General features: G+C 44.7%; 1 protein-coding gene across 2 annotated transcripts in view; it reads right to left on the reverse strand.

Moving 5' to 3' along the window:
* The window catches only part of LOC135515978 (metabotropic glutamate receptor 8-like), a 235676-nt gene that overhangs the window by 15356 nt on the left and 199361 nt on the right, over positions 1-20959 (reverse strand). For both annotated transcript variants that reach the window (XM_064939888.1, XM_064939889.1), the window contains exons 7-8: positions 17319-17458; positions 14211-15146 (exon numbers count right to left, since the gene is read on the reverse strand). In XM_064939888.1, the coding sequence (XP_064795960.1) occupies positions 14211-15146; positions 17319-17458 (1076 nt within the window). The remainder of the gene's footprint in view (positions 1-14210; positions 15147-17318; positions 17459-20959) is intronic.

The following is a 20959-nucleotide window of genomic DNA, read 5'->3' on the forward strand; positions in this document are numbered from 1 at the left end:
GCTCCTGGCTCGCTTCTGGCTAGCTCCTGGCTAGCTTCTGGCTAGTTTCTGGCTAGCTTCTGGCTAGTTTCTGGCTAGCTTCTTGGAGTTTCTGGCTAGCTTCTTGGAGGATTACAGATTTTAGGTAAATAATACTTTTTTATAAATATAAATTGGTGAGGCGGGTTGCAGGAGAGTGTTTTGAAGATGAGTTTATGGAAAAAAAAATGTAAATATATATATATATATATATACGGGTTACGACAAGACGAGGACAAAAGACGTCTGAACTGCTATGCCATCTTGGATCAACTGCGAAAAACCCTTGTATTAATAGGTGTGTCCAAACTTTTGACTGGTACTGTACATGCGAAAAGACATTGAAACAAACCATTCTAAAAATCAACCTGCAATAGAGCATGCGTGGTTAAGGTTGAAAACTAGGTATTAACCCTGACACTGGGGTTCTTTTACACCAATGAGTGTTCATTTAACACTTAGAGACTAGCAATGTTACACTGAAAAATCAACACTCGGTAACACTGGCCATTTTTTTCTGTGCACCACTATTGAGAGTTTTTCAATATGTGATGTCATTGAAACTCCACGTGTTACACTACAGAAGCCGAACCCTCTACACATGGTAAGTGTGTGGCATCTATCTGTGCAACCTATGTATACACACAGATGTCAATGACATCATCATCATGACCATACGATCATATCAACATCAACAATGAAGTGTGTGTTTACACAGACACTAGGGTATAGACGTCTTACTTGTCTATAGTGTGGACCCTTGGACAACGTGTTAAGCTTTTCCATCACATGGACATTACCACAAGGGGAGTAGGAGAAAGGGACTGTGCATTTCAAGTGCACTCAGTTAGCTATTGAACAACAGATTACCTTGCAGGAGGGCACTCCTCCTCAACACGTATTGTCGCCAATTAAGATGCCTACTACTCCAGCCAGCCTGTTCAAGCTGTCAACAAAGGTATGACAGACAGACAGACAGACAGACAGATAGACAGACAGACAGACAGACAGACAGACACTTCATGGCTCTCAGCCTCATGCAGCCTGTAGTGGTATTTCAGTGTAATGCATCAGTAGTAGTACTCTCACTGGGGTTGTAATGCTACACACTCGATCAGCAATCCTGGTTGCTCTCAGGCCTGATTGTTACAGCAATACATTCACATTTACATGTGCTCTCATACAACTACGCACAATCTGACATGTAATATATATGTTATCACATGTGCTGTTATATAGGTTCGGACAATTAAATAGCCTTTACGTTCACGTGTACTACTACATAAGGTACGTAAGCTGTCACGTGTACTACTACAGTACATAATGTACCCTCTCACGTGTACTCATCATGACCAAAGAAATGGAGGGAGCCAAGAAATCTAAAAGCTCAAGACCATAGAATTACCAACATGGATGGCTGTAGTTGGCTCCAACAAGCTCGAAGCGCAGAGAAAGAGGAGAGGTTGCATTAAGGACATGTATTTTCTCCGTGACTGAACTGAGTACAAAATATGTCCACTCTGACCCCACAGCGCTGTGCGGATGATATGATGAAGTGTCACAGAGGGAGAGAGAGGTATGTCCAATCAATCAAATCCAATTTTATTTGTCACGTGCGTCGAATACAACATCTGCAGACCATGAAATGCTTACCCACCCTTTCTCAACAATGCAGAGTTAAAAAGTATGACAAATTTGCTAAATAGAAAAAGGAAATGGTAATACAATAAATAACAATAACAAGGCTATATACAAAGAGTACCGGCTCCGCGTCCATGTGCAGGGGTAGCCTAGTGGTCAGAGTGTTGGACTAGTAAGCGAAAGGTTGCGAGATCGAATCCCCGAGCTGACGAGGTAAAAATCTGTCAAGGCACTGAACAAGGCACTTAACCCACTGTTTCTAGGCCATAATTGAAAATAAGAATTTGTTCTTAACTGACTTGCCTCGTTAAATAAAGGTTAAAACGGGGTTCAAGGTAATAACATAGCTATATACAAGGAGTACAGCCTCTGAGTCAATGCATGAAGTAATTGAACTAATATGCAGGTAGGGGTAAAAATGACTAAGCCATCTGTTTACTATAGATAATAAACAGAGGTGTGTGTGTGTGTGTGTGTGTGTGTGTGTGTGTGTGTGTGTGTGTGTGTGTGTGTGTGTGTGTGTGTGTGTGTGTGTGTGTGTGTGTGTGTGTGTGTGTGTGTGTGTGTGTGTGTGTGTGTGTGTGTGTGTGTGTGTGTGTGTGTGTGTGTGTGTGTGTGTGTGTGTGTGTGTGTGTGTGTGTGTGTGTGTGTGTGTGTGTGTGTGTGTGTGTGTGTGTGTGTGTGTTGGAATGTCTGGGTTAGAGTTCGGAGCAAGACTTGGCACTCCGATACCGTTTGCCATGTGGTAGCAGAGAGAACAGTCTATGACTTGGGTGGCTGGAGTCTTTGACAAATTCTAGGGCCTTCCTCTGACACCGCCTGGTATAGAGATCCAGGATGGCAGGAGGCTCTGCCCCAGTGATGTACTGGGTCTCATGCCAAGCAGTTGCCATACCAGGCGGTGATGCAACAGGTCAAGATACTCTCAATTGTACAGCTGTAGAACCTCTTGAGGATCTGACAGCCCATTCCAAATGTGTGTGTGTGCGCGTTAGCTCTCTTGACGGCCGGACACTCACTAAATATTAACCTGAGAGAGAGAGAGTGCCTGTCCAGTCTCACCACTCCCAGTATGTGCTGGGCTTTGAAAAATAAGCATTTCTAATGCTCAATATTGCATTACTACATCACAGTTCAGGCGCTGCGGTTTGGAGCGAAGATTATCAGGGAAGACAGGGGCACTAAAGCGTGGTTCGTTGCCGGAACTAAGCATTCCGCTGAATTACGAATTCCATTCCGTCTCGCTCCAATTACAAAACTCGTCCTTGACTTAAACGCTTAGCTGTGACAAGTGACCAACCAGATGACACGTGCTCGCCCACCTCTCTCTTTCTCTTTGCGCCTCTCACTGAGCCACCCCCCGTAGTGTTCGCCTTAGGATCCTAAACTTATTCAGACTGCCATTTGGAGTCACCTCCTCCTCTCTCTATCTCTCTATTGCTCACCAATCAATCAAATCAAATGTATTTACAAAGCCCTTCTTACATCAGCTGATGTCACAAAGTGCTGTACAGAAACCCAGCCCAAACCCCCAAATAGCAAGCAATGCAGGTATAGAAGCTGTGTAGAAGCACCAGGGGAGAAATCATCTCTCAGTTAGTTTTAAAGTCAAATGACAAGATGTGGGAGGGACAGGGATAGTGGATGGGTAACAGCAGGTAGTTCATTCAAGGCATCCATCTTCACCTCAACTAGAACTTTCGGTACATGTGACAATTCTAATTGGACTACCTGTATGACACCTTTGTTCCAAAACAATTGAATACATATGATGCCGCCGTGGAGTCAAAGGCAGCATTCCACATTGTGTGGACAATAACGTGTTCTATTCAAATCTATGATCATAATGAGAATCATAATGAGGATCCGGATTCCTACCTAACGTTTAAAAAGAACACAGCTTACTGGCGAACCAACAATAATTATCCCTATAATAACAGTAATTGTAACAGAATCAATTGTCCATTAATTATAGTAATCAACGCATCTCCCTCAAGCCCAATATCTTCAAATCCATTTCCTGCCATTATTACAGATAATGTTATTCCTCTGATCGAGACAGCATTGATCTTGTCTAATAGACTCACTGGGTCTGCTCTCCTTCCTTAAAAGGGAAGCCATCAACATTCAGTACAGGGTGAAAACAAGTCCAATCCCCAAGTTAAAACTCACACAACAACAAGTCACGGTAAACAAGCAAAGAGTTTCTCTCAAATCCAGCTTCGCATCTTAATTCACCATCATTTCATACTGCCTTCCTAATCAACATGACCTAATTATGAGTGGCTATATTTTGTTCAGTTGGCCTATTAACTACAGTGGCATGCGAAAGTATTCACCCCCCTTTGCATTTTTCCTATTTTGATGCCTTAATTAAAACCTGGAATTAAAATGGATTTTGGGTGGGTTGTATCATTTGATTTACACAACATGCCTAACACTTTGAAGATACAAAATATTTTTTATTGTGAAACAAACAAGATATAAGACAAAAAATCTGAAAACTTGAGCATGCAAAACTATTCAACCCCCCCAAAGTCAATACTTTGTAGAGCCACCTTTTGCAGCAATTACAGCTGCAAGTCTCTTGGGGTACGCTGCAAGTCTCTCCATAGGCTTGGCACATCTAGCCACTGGGATTTTTGCCCATTCCAAAACTGCTCCAGCTCCTTCAAGTTGGATGGGTTCCGCTGATGTACAGCAATCTTTAAGTCATACCACAGATTCTTTATTGGATTGAGGTCTGGGCTTTGACTAGCCCATTCCAAGAAATGTAAATGTTTCCCCTTAAACCACTCAAGTGTTGCTTTAGCAGTATGCTTGGGTCATTGTCCTGCTGGAAGGTGAACCTCCATCCCAGTCTCAAATCTCTGGAAGACTGAAACAGGTTTCCCTCAAGCATTTCACGGTATTTAGCGCCATCCATCATTCCTTCAATTCTGACCAGTTTCAAAGTCCCCGCCGATGAAAAACACCCCCAGAGCATGATGCTGCCTCCACCTGTCACATTCGTCCTATTGATGAGACCAAGGCGCAGCGTGATATGAATACATACTTCTTTTAATAAAGAAAGAACACTAAACAGACTAACAAAATGAAGGTGAAGCTATATAAACCGAGTGCTGACAGGCAACTACACATAGACAATAACACACAAAACCAAAATTGAAAATGGCAACCTAAATAGGATCCCCAATCAGAGACAACAATAAACAGCTGTCTCTGATTGGGAACCAATTCAGGCCACCATAGACCTATAATAAACCTAGACTAACAAACACCCCATGATATACAAAAAACCCTAGACAGGACAAACAAGCATACCCACCCTCGTCACACACTGACCTGACCAAAATAATACATAAAACATAGAAAACTAAGGTCGGGGCATGACACCACCATGCTTCACTGTGGGATGGTGTTTTCGGGGTGGTGAGATGTGTTGGGTTTATGTCACACATAGCGTTTTCCTTGATGGCCAAAAATCTCAATTTTAGTCTCATCTGACCAGAGTACCTTCTTCCATATATATCTCCCACATGCCACTTTGGCGAACACCAAACGTGTTTATTATTATTACTTATTTTTTTCTTTCAGCAATTCAGATGTATATATACTGATATCATGTGACAGATCAAGTGACACTGAGATTGTACACAGGTGGACTTTATTTAACCAATTATGTGACTTCTGAATGTAATTGGTTGCACCAGATCTTATTTAGGGGCTTCATAGCAAAGGGCATGAATACATATTTCCCGCACCACTTTTCTGTTTTAAAAATTTTAGAAAGTAATTTTTTTTAAACTATTTTGTGGATGTCCATTACATGAAATCCAAATAAAAATCTATTTAAATTAAAAGTTGTAATTCAACAAAATAGGAAAAACGCCAAGGGGGATGAATACTTTTGCAAGGCACTGTAGGTCTCTACCAAAGGCTGTGGACACATGTCCCCAGAGGACTCCATGTGAGACAGAGGGACTCGACAGCACAACAAGTCTAGGCACGGCCGATATTCCTTTATAGTGTTTCCCGTACTTTACTCTCCCAGGTCGGACGATGGTGATGTGCAGGTCCAGTTCTGCTCTCTTTGAGCAGTTCTGATCTGTTCTGTTTTGTCACAGTCAGATAGTGTGGCAGCATTGTCTCTCTGCTGCTGTCTCAGGTGTATCACTACATTATCAGTGTGATAGAAGTGAGGATGACCTACATCTGTTTCTCTGAATCATACGACTCAGTACACACACACATACAAACGATCAAGTAGTCCCCCAGCCATTAGGCAGGCTGATGGGCCTGATGGGTCTGCCACTGCCACCAGACGCACACACACACACACACACACACACACACACACACACACACACACACACACACACACACACACACACACACACACACACACACACACACACACACACACACACACACGGCCTGTCGCCAACAACGACAGGTAGGACAAAAACTCTAAAACACTCTCCCCGTTCTCTCACACACTCATCCACTCACCTTACACCTCTCCCTAAACTAAGGCAGGTGAGTCAGATACGTACGTGCTAGGTCAGTACTTTGCTGTACTCTGCTGTTACTGATCTGCCATGTCCTGTGATTTGACACACACACACACACAGACACACACACACACACACAGACAGACAGACAGACAGACAGACAGACAGACAGACAGACAGACAGAGATTTGACTCCTTCTGTAATTTCCCAGAATTATCCCTCTGAAACGTCCCAGTCATGCAGACAGCCTCTGTAATGTGCTTGACATTTCCAATATGTCTCGTCTGCAGAGTGATTGAAAAAAACATAACAACCGTATCTAGGGGAACATTCAGGAAATGTTCATGTTTTTGATGTTTATTTCATTCTGTTGCCATAGTCGTTCAGTAAAAACAATGTAAAATGAGTGCTCCCCATCGCTGCAAATGAGTTTGGGTTTTGTTCTCCCAAGGCGAATGCTTGTCGTGCATGCGCATGTATGTTTTTTTTTTCAAGGGTGTGTGTGTGCGGGGGGGGGCTTCTCCCATGGTGTAGTCTGCTGCATCTCTGTGTTTGATGGTGGGATCTGACACCGTCTCCTTCTACTGAAGTTTGCCAGGAATGTTCCATATCCCATCAGAATTGTTTAACTATAGTGCACAAAATATTCAATTTTAAAAATGAATGCCACTTTTTCCATGTGTTTCTGTGCATGTGATCATACAATACAGAGAATTTCTAAATGCTGTTTGAAAATGGCTGACATAATGATAGTCACGTCAAACAAAACAAGGCCGATATTGTCAAGCCTAGTGTGTGTTTGTGGATGATTGGTTGTCTGGATGGATACCTTATCTACAATAGTGTAATATACAGTACAACTACAGTAACCCAACAAAAGAGCTGTGATGTTAGCTAAATCTTCCCAGTTCTGACCTAGCCCCTCTTATCATGTACAGTAAGCTTTCTGTGATATCTCCCTAGAGCACTGGGCCTAAACTACAGCTCCTGACGCTTTAGCCTCTCTCACTCTCGCTCTCTCTCGCTCGTTCTCTCTCTCACTCGTTCTCTCTCTCGCTCTCGCTAGCTCTCTCTATCTCTCTCTATCTCTCATTACAAATGTCATATTATGTGCAAAGAGTTAAAGTACAAAAGGGAGAATAAATCAAATATGGGTTGTATTTACAATGGTGTTTGTTCTTCACTGGTAGGCCTTCTCTTGTGGCAATTAGTCACAAATCTTGCTGCTCTGATGGCACACTGTGGCACACTTGTGGTATTTCACCCAATAGATATGGGAGTTTATCAAAATTGGGTTTGTTTTTGAATTCTTTGTGTATCTGCGTAATCTGAGGGAAATATGTGTCTCTAATATAGCCATACATTTGGCAGGGGGTTAGGAAGTGCAGCTCAGTTTCCACCTCATTTTGTGGGCAGTGGGCAGTGTGCACATAGCCTGTGTTCTCTTGCGAGCCAGGTCTGCCTTCTGCCACCTTTCTCAATAGCAGGGCTATGCTCACTGAGTCTGTACATAGTCAAAGCTTTCCTTAAGTTTGGGTCAGTCACGGTGGTCAGGTATTCTGCCACTGTGTACTCTCTGTTTAGGGCCAAATAGCATTCCAGTTTGCTCAGTTTTTTTTGCTAATTATTTCCAATGTGTCTCTTTTTGTTTTCTCATGATTTGGTTGGGTCTAATTATGTTGTTGTCCTGGGGCTCTGTGCGGTCTGTGTGTTTGTGAACAGAGCCTTAGGAGCAGCTTGGGAAGGGGACTCTTCCCCAGGTTAATCTCTATGTAGGTGATGGCTTTGTTATGGAAGGTTTCTAAATCACCTCCTTTTAACGTCTCTTTTCTGGAATTTGATAATTAGTGGGTATCGGCCTAATTCTGCTCTGCATGCATTATTTGGTGATTTACATTGTACACATTTTTGCAGAATTCTGCATGCACAGTCTCAATTTGGTGTTGGTCCCATTTTGTGAATTCTTGGTTGGTGAGCGGCCCCCAGACATCACACCCATAAAGGGCAATGGGTTCTATAATTGATTTAAGTATTTTTAGCCAAATTTTATGTTCTTTTTGATGGCATAGAAGACCCTTCTTGCCTTGTCTCTCAGCTCGTTAACAGCTTTGTGAAAGTTACCTGTGGCGCTGATGTTTAGGCCGAGTTATGTATAGTTTTTTGTGTGCTCTAGGACAACGGTGTCTAGATGGATTTGTATTTGTGGTTCTGGCAACTGGATCTTTTTTTGCAACACCGTTATTTACTGACAGGGCCCAAGTCTGACAGAATCTGTGCTGAAGCTCTAGGTGTTGCTGTAGGCCGTCCTTGGACAGAAGCACCAGATCATCAGCAAACAGTAGACATTTGACTAAAGAATATGGTGGGGTACTGCAGACTGTTCTAGTGCCCTCACCAATTTGTTGCTTCATATATTGAAGAGGGTGGGGCTTAAGCTGCATCCCTGTCTCACCCCACAGTTCTGTGGAAAGAAATATGTGTGTTTCTTGCCAATTTTAACACAATTTTTGTTTGTGTACATGGATTTTATAATATCATATTTTTTTCTCCCTACAACACTTTCCATCAATTTGTATAGCAGACCCTCATGCCAAATTGAGTCGAAAGCTTTTTTGAAATCAACATAGCATGACTGCCTTTGTGTCGGTTTGTTTGTTTGTCAATTAGGGTGTACGGTAATTTGGTAAAAACCCAATTTGACATTTGCTCAGTACATTGTTTTCACTGAGAAAATGTTAAGTCTGCTGTTAATGATAGTGCAGAGGATTTTCCCAAGCTTGCTGTGGACGCATATCCCACGGTAGTTATTGGAGTCAAATTTGTCTCCACTTTTGTGGATTGGGGTGATCAGTCGCTCTCTCTCAGCCTCCTCTCTCTCTCTCTCTCTCTCTCTCTCTCTCTCTCTCTCTCTCTCTCTCTCTCTCTCTCTCTCTCTCTCTCTCTCTCTCTCTCTCTCTCTCTCTCTCTCTCTCTCTCTCTCTCTCTCTCTCTCTCTCTCTCTCTCTCTCTCTCTCTCTCTCTCAGAATCCTCTTTTAATTTCTCTCTCTGTCACTTTCTCTCTTCTCTGTCACTCTCTCTCCATCTCTCTCAATTCATCTCTACAGCTCCTCCTCTGAAGGATTAGCCTTTCCCTCCCTTGCTGAGTCCCTGTTCTGTACTCTCTCTGTGACAGTCCTTCCACCCCTCATTCTCTCTCTCTATCTCCCCTCCTCCCTTTACTCCTTCCCACCCTTCATCCATTCTCTATAGCTCTCTGAATCAGACCTTCTTTCACTCCCCCCTCTCAATATTTCTGCTTTTTTTCTCCTTCCCTCACTTCCTTTCCTTTCCTCCACTCCACTGTATCCCTCTCTATGCCTTCCTCCAACTCTACTCCCTTCCCCGTGGAGTCACCTCAGTGGCGTGCCGTACAGAGCCCATTGGCCCAGGCAGATTAGGCCAGTTTAATGTTCGCATACCGGACGCGGTAATGACCTGGTTGCGCCACTGCGTCTACGTGGGCCCCGACGGTTAATCCTTCAGCTGGACGATGAGTAATGGCCACCGGCCTCCGTATTCACGCCGAGCCACCAGTAATAACGTCCGGAGGGGTTTTCTTCCTGAGGCTCGCCTGGTTACACTGGTGCTATAAGAGATAGCCTGGTCGGGGGAAGGGCATCGAGGGAGGTTGTGTTAGAATATCATCATCCTCTTTTGCCTTAGGTCTGTGTCTGATCCTGACTACAGCCTCTCTCTCTCTCTCCCAACTGTACTACGTCATTACTGACAAAGCTTTTACTTCCAACCGCCACTTTCCTTTCCCCTCTCCGCCTCAGGCACCATGCAGTGAGCTTCATGTGAGCTGCTTTCAAAGCAGTATCATTTACAATTATGTAGAATAGTGTTGCTGTTACAAAACATCAACTGCATTACACTCCAACATCCCCACGGGTACACCTAGAGGGTGAACACTGAATATCTAAGGTTGATTCAATTTTAGTCTAAGTGCTGTAGCCTCAACATCTAATTAAGTATAAATCATATGCTACACAAGTGCATATGTTGTAGGGAAACCAGCTGAAATCAATCAACGTGCACTGTAGGCCTGCTGTTTATGAATATATTTATGATTTCAAGTGATTACCTGTCAAAACTGTTATTTTCAATTCCAGCCAATCTACTAACGGGAAGGGGTTGAGTCCCAAATGGAAATATTTCCCTTCATAACACACTACTATGGGCACTGATTAAAAGTAGTACACTATATAGGGATTACGATGCCTGGGACGCAACCAGGATGTTTATGTTATGAGTGTAGTTGGTAGGCAGCTCATTTGATCTGGTCATAGATACTGTACATACAGAGTCATTATATAAAGAGACCACCTTCTGCCTTCATTGATTCTGGCCCCTGATACATAGAGCTGTCTCCCAAATGACACCCTTTTTTTCTACTTTTGACCAGTGCTCTATAATGCTGTATGTAGGGGATAGGGTGCCATTTTGGATGCATGCCAGGCCTCTCCAGCCACGCTAATAAAGCAATTTGACATTTACAATCAATACTGTAAGTCCTCTTTGAATCTCAATGAGTGTAAAGTGCATCTATCATGGGCCCTAAACACACACAAACACAGACACACATGCATACGCACACAGACAGAAATGCGCGCACACGCGCACATACAGTACACGGATGCACACACACACACACAGGCACACACACGCACACAGACATGCACATGCACGCACACACACGCACGTAAACACACACACACACACGCATGAGGAATATTGGATCAGGTAATGAGTACTGAGAAAACAGTTTGTTTTTGGAGAACACGATTCAATACGGTCAATCTAAGCATCAGAATAGAAATACCCCTGAGGACAAAGTGATCTCTGTCTGGCCTGGGTGCATGTGTGTGTGTGTGTGTGTATTTGCGTGTGCATGTTCATTTTACTCAGCCTGTATCAAAACAACAGTCTTCGATCAGCACTTCAACTGAATCAGCCTCCTCATTTTGACAAGCAGCATCTTCAATGAGCGAATCTTCACGTTCACTCATTGAAGAGACAAAACCCAATTTGTTCTCATGCTTTCTGTGTGTCCCGACATTTCTACGTGTCAAAATCCACAAATCAATTCCCTCATTTGATTCAAATGTTGACCAGCCTTCCTCTGTCATCACATCCCACAGCACAGTGACATGGAAGTGATGAGCAGAATCACAGCTCTGACACTAGTTGTTGAAGCTCTGTTTAGCTATTATTCTTCCCGGCGTCACATCCACACCTTCACACACCAAATCACTTATGCAGTGTGTGTGTGTGTGTGTGTGTGTGTGTGTGTGTGTGTGTGTGTGTGTGTGTGTGTGTGTGTGTGTGTGTGTGTGTGTGTGTGTGTGTGTGTGTGTGTGTGTGTGCAGAGATGGCCAGTATTTCTGTTACATGTATTTGAAATATGTATTTCAATTACTTCTGAGTACACTCCAAAGTATTTTGTAACAAGATACCTTCCAGAGCTGTATTTTGAAAAAACAAAATACTTTTTAATATAAGTTTTTATAGCTGTTCACCATTTTGTGGCCGACCTTTCACCCTGCATTGGTATCAGAAGTCTGATGACACTATGGTGTGATAAGAGCGTCTGCTAAATGAACTAAATATAAATGTACGTATATGTAAAACTAACAATTGCAAAGCATGCTGAGAATTATTTAAATGATCTCCGCCCTGAAATAAAGACACTAATTAATACCCAGTGTATTATTTTGGAATGTTAATTTTCACATATACATTTGGTAATTTAGCAGACACTCTTATCCAGGGTGACTTACTAAACTCAGGAAAAAAATAAACGTCCCTTTTCCAGGACCCTGTCTTTGAAAGAGCATTTGTAAAAATCCAAATAACTTCACAAATCTTCATTCTAAAAGGTTTAAACACTGTTTCCCATGCTTGTTCAATGAACCATAAACAACTAATGAACATGCACCTGTGGAACTGTCGTTAAGACACTGAGAGCTTACAGACGGTAGTCAATTAAGGTCACAGTTATGAAAACATAGGACACTAAAGAGGCCTTTCTACTGACTCTGAAAAACACCAAAAGAAAGATGCCCAGGGTCCCTGCTCATCTGCTTGAACATGCATTAGGCATGCTGCAAGGAGGTATGAGAACTGCAGATGTGCTCAGGGCAATAAATTGCAATGTCTGTACTGTGAGACGACTAAGACAGCGCTACAGGGAGACAGGAAGGACAGCTGATCGTCCTCACAGTGGCAGACCACATGTAACAACACCTGCACAGGATTGGTACATCCGAACAGGATGGCAACAACAACTGCCCAAATTACACCAGAAACGCACGATCCATCAGTGCTTAGACTGTCCGCAATAGGCTGAGAGAGGCTGGACCCAGGGCTTGTAGGCCTGTTGTAACGCAGGTCCTCACCGGCAACAACGTCGCCTATGGGCACAAACCCACCGTCGCTGGACCAGACAGGACTGGCAAAAACTGAGTTGCGATTTTGCCTCACCAGGGGTGATGGTCAGATTCGCATTTATCGTCGAAGGAATGAGCGTTACACCGAGGCCTGTACTCTGGAGCGGGATCGATTTGGAGGTGGAGGGTCCGTCATGGTCTGGGGCGGTGTGTCACAGCAACATCGGACTGAGCTTGTTGCCATTGCAGGGATCTCAATCCCTTTGAGCATGTCTGGGACCTGTTGGATCAGAGGGTGAGGGCTAGGGCCATCCCCCCCAGAAATGTCCAGGAACCTGCAGGTGCCTTGGTGGAAGAGTGGGGTAATATCTCACAGCAAGAACTGGCAAATCTGGTGCAGTCCATGAGGAGATGCACTGCAGTACTTAATGCCACACCATATACTGACTATTACTTTTGATTTTGCTCCCCCCCCCTTTGTTCAGGGACACATTATTCAATTTCTGTGAGTCACATGTCTGTGGAACTTGTTCCGTTTATGTCTCAGTTGTCGAATCTTGTTATGTCCATCCAGTGAGAGAGAACGTTTCTTTTTTTTGCTGAGTTTATTCACAGCCAGTGCATTCATCTAAAGAAGATAAACCACAACACATCACAATCGTAGCAAGTAAAAACGTTTCTGTAACCGTTACTGAGAGTGATGTGTGTGTTTCTACCGGTAACATTAGTGCAAACAAAGTTTGCCAACCAGAATCATTGTGGAGCTGAACGCTCACCTCGACACAGCATTTGTTTACAGGCCTAATTGGGGCATCCATACAAGTGTGTGTCAGCTGCCTGGCAACAGAGGAAAGAGAACTAAAATAATGCAGTAAACGGGTGATGGTGTGACTCAGCGATGAGCTTTAATGAGGACCTCTTCTCATCTCCAACCTCTTTTCCTCTCCTGTGGGTATTTAATGTTTTACAGTGTCCCAGCTATTTCCTCTTTGTCTCTAACATTGTGGAGAGTCGCATCTGAAATATACCCTTTGCCAAACAGCAGTGGAACATTCACTGAAATTCCACTATGCATAAAAGCTTTACAAATGACCTGGAAGCACACAGCAGGTCAGAGGTTATACAGAGGTACTACCTTTTGTTTTCTCAAGCTTCCCAGAGCCCTGGGCTGAATATAACCTGCTAATCTACCGCCTAGAGCCGAGGCAAGAGGAAAGGCAATGTTCTTAAGTCTGTCAAGTCTGACATATATATATGAGAGAGAGAGAGAGAGAGAGAGAGAGAGAGAGAGAGAGAGAGAGAGAGAGAGAGAGAGAGAGAGAGAGAGAGAGAGAGAGAGAGAGAGAGAGAGCCAGCCATGTATATGAGCCTCTTATTAAAGCCTGCAAAGACTTGGCTCTAGTCACTCAGACAGAAAATCCAGTCTTATTCACATGGGGAGGTGCGGCTTTAGAGTTAAGCTATTACTATATCTCTCATAGCTCCATTCTAAATCACTATCTGACTGATGGAAAAGAGACCATTCATCCAAAATTATCCATTCATTAGAAACACACAGCTTTTCTGCATGTTTGTGTGTTTACCGTTATAAAATCTGTTCCACTCACCCTCTCCGCAGACTGTGCCGTCCCGAAGAAGATAGGGATAAACGCCAGCCAGATTATGCAGGTAGTGTACATGGTAAATCCAATTGGCTTGGCCTCATTGAAGGTCTCCGGCACTCCCCTGGTCTTGATGGCGTAAACAGTGCATGTGACCATCAGAAGGATGGAGTAGCCCAAGGAGCAGATCAGGGACAGGTCGGAGATGTCGCACTTCAGCACGCCGCGAGCCGCTGCCGGGTCCTGGGTTCGCTGCTCGCCGTAGTCCACGAAGGTGTGTGGCGGGTCCACGGCGAACCACACAAACACCCCCAGGAGCTGCACCGAGATCAGGGAGAAGGTGATGGCCAGCTGGGAGGCCGGGGAGATGAACCGGGGAGCGCTGACGGACTTCTTCCCCTGCTCAAAGATGCGGTGGATACGGTTGGTCTTGGTGAGGAGGGCCGCGTAGCTGAAGCACATTCCCAGACCCAGAAAGATCCTCCGGAAGGAACACACGCCCACGTCGGGCGCGGCGATCATCAGGAAGGTGATTGCATAACACAGGAAGATGCCTGTCAACAGCACGTAGCTCATCTCACGGCCGGAAGCCCTGACGATGGGCGTTTCGTTGTAGCGGACGAAGGTGACGATAACGAAGGTGGTGGTGATGATGCCTAGCATTGAGATGAAGACGGGAATGACGGCCCAGGGCGAGTGCCACTCCAGCTTGATGATGGGGATGTTCTGGCAGCCCGTTCGGTTGGCGTCGGGGCGCTGTTCGTAGGGGCACAGTTCACAGCTGAACTCGTTGGCCTGGAAGTGATAGCCCTCGCAGCGCTCGCAGTGCCAGCAGCACGGCACGCCCTTCACAATCTTCTTCCTCTCACCCATCCGGCAGGGCACGCTGCACACAGACGCCGGGAGGGACGGGTCGCCTGCCCGCCACTGCATGGCCTCTACCTGGGGTCATAAGGTCACAGGAGAGAGGAGAGACCAATCAGAGGGCAGATAGGTTGGGACTCAATAATGGTTTTGGTTCTGGAATGGCTGTGATTCTAGACTGTTTCTGGCTAAGGAATGTTCTGACTGGAATAGTTCTGACTGTGTAACCGCTTTCTTCAAAGCCTACCGTTGTTAAACTGTTTGTACCTGCATGAACATTTCCCAAAGGGCAACTCACAAAGTAATTAGCCAAAGAAGAACTTCTTATCATTTCCCTTGTGCTGCCTGCTAGGCATAAATATAATAGAAATTAAACTGGTGTAATCAGAGATGGCACAAATTGGCCATCTGCATCAGTCTGATGCAGTATGTGTGTATTAATCTGTTTAAAACACAGCCCAGAGTGATGGGAACCGAGCTCCTCTCTCTATCTCTGAACAGGCACACAAAGTACTGATCCAGCAGAACTAGAAGAAACTGGCTGGCTGGGGATTCTGCTGAGAGCAGGAGAAATCTAGAACTAGATTAAATTACTAATATTGGGTCAAACGACTGAGTCATCAGAGGAGAAATGAAACCTGTCTGTATGTGTTGTTTTAGTTTGGTGTTTTATTTCCCTTTAGTGCTATTATCTCTTCCTGTTGTTTTTTTGGGGTAAAGCGATAGCCGGCCATGCTTGAAATATGAACGCTCAAAAACACATTTAAGTCTGGCCGTGAACCTTTTTTCGGGTATAATTGATAATTATAACCTGATGAAAAAATAATTTAGGTCTGATTAATTATGAGCATGTCATGAAAGAAAAGAATGTCCAACGGCACAACTGGTCCTAAGGGAAGAGATTTACCCCGAGAAGAAGCAGTAACTTCCCGTACTTGGGTGGATCCTTTTTCAATTATTTGGCTACCTATTAGTAACTTTGAATTCAAAACACTGTTAAGGTGAAACAAAAATGTATATGGAATGGGGATATTCTGGCTCTAGTTCTCAGCAGCCAGCCGATAGGGAATAGTATGCTGTTGCTGCCTCCCAGTCCAGCCTGGGTAAATAGACAACGAAGATCAGCATTTGAGCCTAACTTCCAAGTCTCCAGTCTCCAAGTCTTCAGAGTCCATATAGCTTCTACAGTCCGAGTATCCACTTATACTGTACTTTTGTGAATGATACGTGCAGGTAAGCATTAAGTAAGGAAAGTCGGATAGATCTTGAGTATATGTAGGTGTGCAGCTATATATGTGTGCTGCCTGACTGCTCTCCACACACACACACACACACACACACACACACACACACACACACGACCAGAGCAGATGGTTTTAAGATACTTCAGAGAGTACAGCCCAACCGTACAGCCTAACTGTGTGTGAACACGCTACTCGTTTACCAAGGCTGTGTATCTCAGACAGGCATGCAGAGTCATTAAGCTATACGCCCCGTCAACTCTCCTCCTGTGTGTGTGTGTGTGTGTGTGTGTGTGTGTGTGTGTGTGTGTGTGTGTGTGTGTGTGTGTGTGTGTGTGTGTGTGTGTGTGTGTGTGTGTGTGTGTGTGTGTGTGTGTGTGTGTGTGTGTATCCCTCCCTCCAGTGTTCAGGTGTTATCAACTCTCTCTGTCTCCAACAGAAACTCATGCGGATGGAGAGAGCACCGACCTGCTCACACACTTCCTAGCTCTATCCCTCCCTCCCTCTCCTCCCCTCCCTCGCTCTCTTCACCCTAACGAGCCAAGCTCAGGTCACACATATTAATAATGCAGAAAGTGTGTGTGTGTGTGTGTGTTTATTCCAATCAGTAACAGCTGAATAACAAGTAGCTGCCCATTGAAAGTCAAGCACTGAGCAGTAACTGTATGCATGCAGGAACACATACTACCCAGAAGATCATAGGACAAAAAACACTGGGAAGAGATGGGGACCCAAACATGACACGAAAACACGTTTTGGATGATAACAAATGAATACAAATCTGAAGTTTCAAGACTGGATTAATGCTGACATCTATGAAATGTCCCTGATTTCAGAGCTGTTTGTGCTATAATGTCGAGACGTTTTGTCGGTCATTGTCATGCCAAGTATGTTGACATGACAGCACATACAGAGCTGGGACCAGGCTATGCAAGAATGCCTCTGAATGTGACACTTTATGACAACACTAGATCACAAAAGATAGATATTGCTATTATGTTAGTCTCACATTTAGGTGTAGTTTGTTGGTCCAGGTGCCTATGACCTTGTACTCTCTGGTAGAGCGGTTGGTGCTCTGGTACTGGAATATGTCGTACCGACCGGGGGCGTCGCCGTTCTCATTGAACACCACTGGAGTACCGGCACTTCCTGGAAGACAGAGATGGTGGGAAATGAGTTCTGCATTTTCACACCAACATACAATTTGGTCCAACACAAATTATTTTTGGACTAACTTATATATACACCTTAACTATAATCACACATGCTTGGGTATTACCCAATGTAAGTTGTAACTATGGTTTAAGGTCTGTTTGTTACAGAGTGGGAATCATTTCCGAAGTTCATTCAGTAGTCACCCTAAGGAGTGGCTCAGGTATCACACATATTAATTAAGAAAGTGTGTGTGTGTGTGTGTGTGTGTGTGTGTGTGTGTGTGTGTGTGTGTGTGTGTGTGTGCGTGCGTGTGTGTGTGTGTGCAAACAGCCTCTCCCTTTCTCTCTCTGGTTCTCTCTCCTCCTATGAAGCTTTGAAATTCCAATATTTTAGTGCGGCAGCAGCGCGAGTGGAGAATCTGGCCCATCAAAGCAGTAACATAATTACAAATAAATCTTAAAGGAGGTGTGCATTACTGACATTCCTACAGAAAGCTGTACGTCATGGCAACGGTGGATCTATCATATCTGTATTTTCTCTCTCTCTCTCTCTCTCTCTGTATATCCCCAAGCGGTAATGAATGAGAAGATTTCCAGCGGACTCTGGGTAGCCCATTATCTCTCTATCTTTAATCTGCCTCCACACAGCCGCCCGGCCTGACGCTACTCACACACACAGACACACACACACACACACAGACACACACACAGCCCTGCCTGCCACAACCCAAAGACACTAGACGCCGCCACTCGCCCCTGTCTGCCTATCTGTTCGTCTGTCTCCTCCTGCCTTAAATCATTAGTACAGAGAGAGAAGTGTCCAGACTGGTTGTTGACTCATTTGTCTAGTTTCTGTCTTTGACAGAATTTATGACCAGAAAATGAAACAAAAATAAGTTAAAATCTGGCACCCAGGCTAAAAGTTGGAATGGCTTGTAGTGCAACACAGCTCCCTATAAAATCAGGACTACACTAGGCGTCATTGTGCTGTGGTCCAAAGTAGTGCACTACATAGGGAGAAGGGTGCTATGTGAGATGCAGCTGCCCCCCCCTCCCACACACACACACACACACACACACACACCCATGAGTCCAGTAAGATAGCCTCTGGTTGACACTGATACTCTCAGTGAGTGGGCACAACTTCCTCTTCTACGTGCATCCCTCGCTTTGCACAGCGGGGGCAACATGCATTGCAAATGGGAGCGGGCTCCGTCTCATCAGTGTGGAAATGAATCATGGCACAGCCTCAGGAAATGATTTCTGCCTGTCAAATTGGGGTTAATATATGGCCCAATACTGCTCACTGTTCCCTGCCCAACCAATGAGTCCGATTCTGCAGACACGACTGATGCAAGTTGCACACGCACGCATGCACAAACGTACACACACACACACACACGCACAGACACACACACACACTTAAATGCACGCAGAGGCGCATAGACACACAGCAACACATCTTCACACTCACGTCATCTCCGGAAACAGCCTGTCCCAAGCCATATTAGCTACTCCTGATGACAATTACTGGACACAAGCACGCTGACTAAGATAATTGTTCAGTATGTCCCTTGTAAGGGCAATTCGAAAACAGCATTACAAGTCAGTGAAGCATGGTTCCTCCGCCATTTCTGAAAGTAGCAACATGGAGATATCGACATTTAAATTTCACACTATTCTGCATCGTTAACCATGACCTTCACTGTGTCAGTGTAAGCAACCGCATTTAACCTTCTTTACCACAGCATACACACACACACACACACACACACACACACACACACACACACACAACCCTCAAACTCACCCCTCAGTGGGTATGCCCTAACAACCACTGAACTGGACGAGCCTACCAGCACAACAAAGTCTGTTCATCGACTTCACCCTCATTGGTCTTTTCAGCACATCTCACATGACCAGACACATGCACCCTATCACCCCCAAAAGGAGAACGGGGTTAGAGTTCCCTTTAATCGACACACAGGTCTTCAGCTAGTGGTGGGCGATGGTGAGATGAGACCAAGTAGGAAGTAGGGTATTTCAGATGGAAGACTGTTGTTTGAATCTGATTTCCTCCATTCAGAGGAGATCAGGTTATGTTCATTGTGTTTGGTCTGAGATGAGGTTGGCTTTCTGCTGTGCAGTTGGTGGGTAGAGAGAATGGATTCGAGGCAAGTTATACTCCTACTAAAAGGCAGGGGGACAAACCTCTGAACATACAGTTACAAGGCACAGGTTTAGGATCTGTTTACTCTCCCCTAATCCTAAACCTAAACCATTAAGGGGAGAGAGATCAGTATCTGCAGGCAACATCCACCTAATCTGAGATAAACACTGCATACCCTGCCAACAGCTCTTCCCTGTGGATCCCAGAGAGAGAGAGAAAGAAACAGAGTTTTAGGCTGGGCAAAATCTCAGATGGGGGAGAATACAGGAAAGGAGAGAGCGTTGTGGCTGAACGACCATTAGAGGCCTCAAACGTCTCCCCACTCCCAATCGTGACAGAAACAGAGTGACACAGTGAGTATTTTGATAGAAGTGATGTAGAAACCATCCTGCAACCCAGGTGAATAAAACATAACATGGAGGAGCCGAGAGGAGGAGAGAGAGTGGCTGAGTGGAATGTCTGCCAGCACCCAGCAGTGTGGGCCATACATCTATACTGCTAATGGGGGAGACAACACACACACATAGGTACACGCATGTAGGAACACACACAAACGCATTAAAGCACTAAAGCGGGCACACACAGGCCCCCAGAAATGAGGACATGTCTTCTCTCCATCCTTCGTCTCCATTCGTCCTCCATCCCATCTATTCCACACTAAACGGTTTCCTCTGGGGAGGCTTTAGCTGGCAGATGAGGGAAACTCGACATCTGTGCGATAGTAATAACTCAACTCCCTCCTCCTAAACATTTACTGTTGATCCTCCTTCATTCTCTCGTTCTTTATCTCTAATAATAATCTCACAGCTCTCTCCCTCTCGTCTTCCCATGTATCTCTTCTTTATCGCCCTCTGTCTCTCCCTCTCCCCCCCCCCCCCCCTTCTCTACTATAAGACATCCATGTTCGCCTAATAATTCACTTGATCATGATCCATCACTTACATGCTTCTGGCATACAGGAGCCCTTCTTCGCTGTATCCTAACCCTCTGTCCACCCTGCAGTCGTCATGTGGGGAGCAGTCTCCATGCAGTTAATATGATGAGGGGTAATATCCACAGGGTTTATAATGAGATTAGTGCTTCTTGGCTCAACAAGGCAGCTGATTATAATGATTATTAAACTGCCAGAAAGCTCTGACACATAGTTTATCAGGATGTAGAAGTAGGAGCCAGCCTTTTGTTGTGTTTCACAGTGGGAGGGAGCATAGAGGCTGTGTAGCCATTGGAGCTTAGAGGTGGGCGGGTGAGTTGGCTAATGAAATAATGGATGTGGTGACAAGAGTCCTCATGTCAACAGAAGATGTTTTGGCCCCATGATCTCGGAAT

Source organism: Oncorhynchus masou, chromosome 27 (genome assembly GCF_036934945.1).
Source record: "Oncorhynchus masou masou isolate Uvic2021 chromosome 27, UVic_Omas_1.1, whole genome shotgun sequence".
NCBI lineage: Eukaryota > Metazoa > Chordata > Actinopteri > Salmoniformes > Salmonidae > Oncorhynchus > Oncorhynchus masou.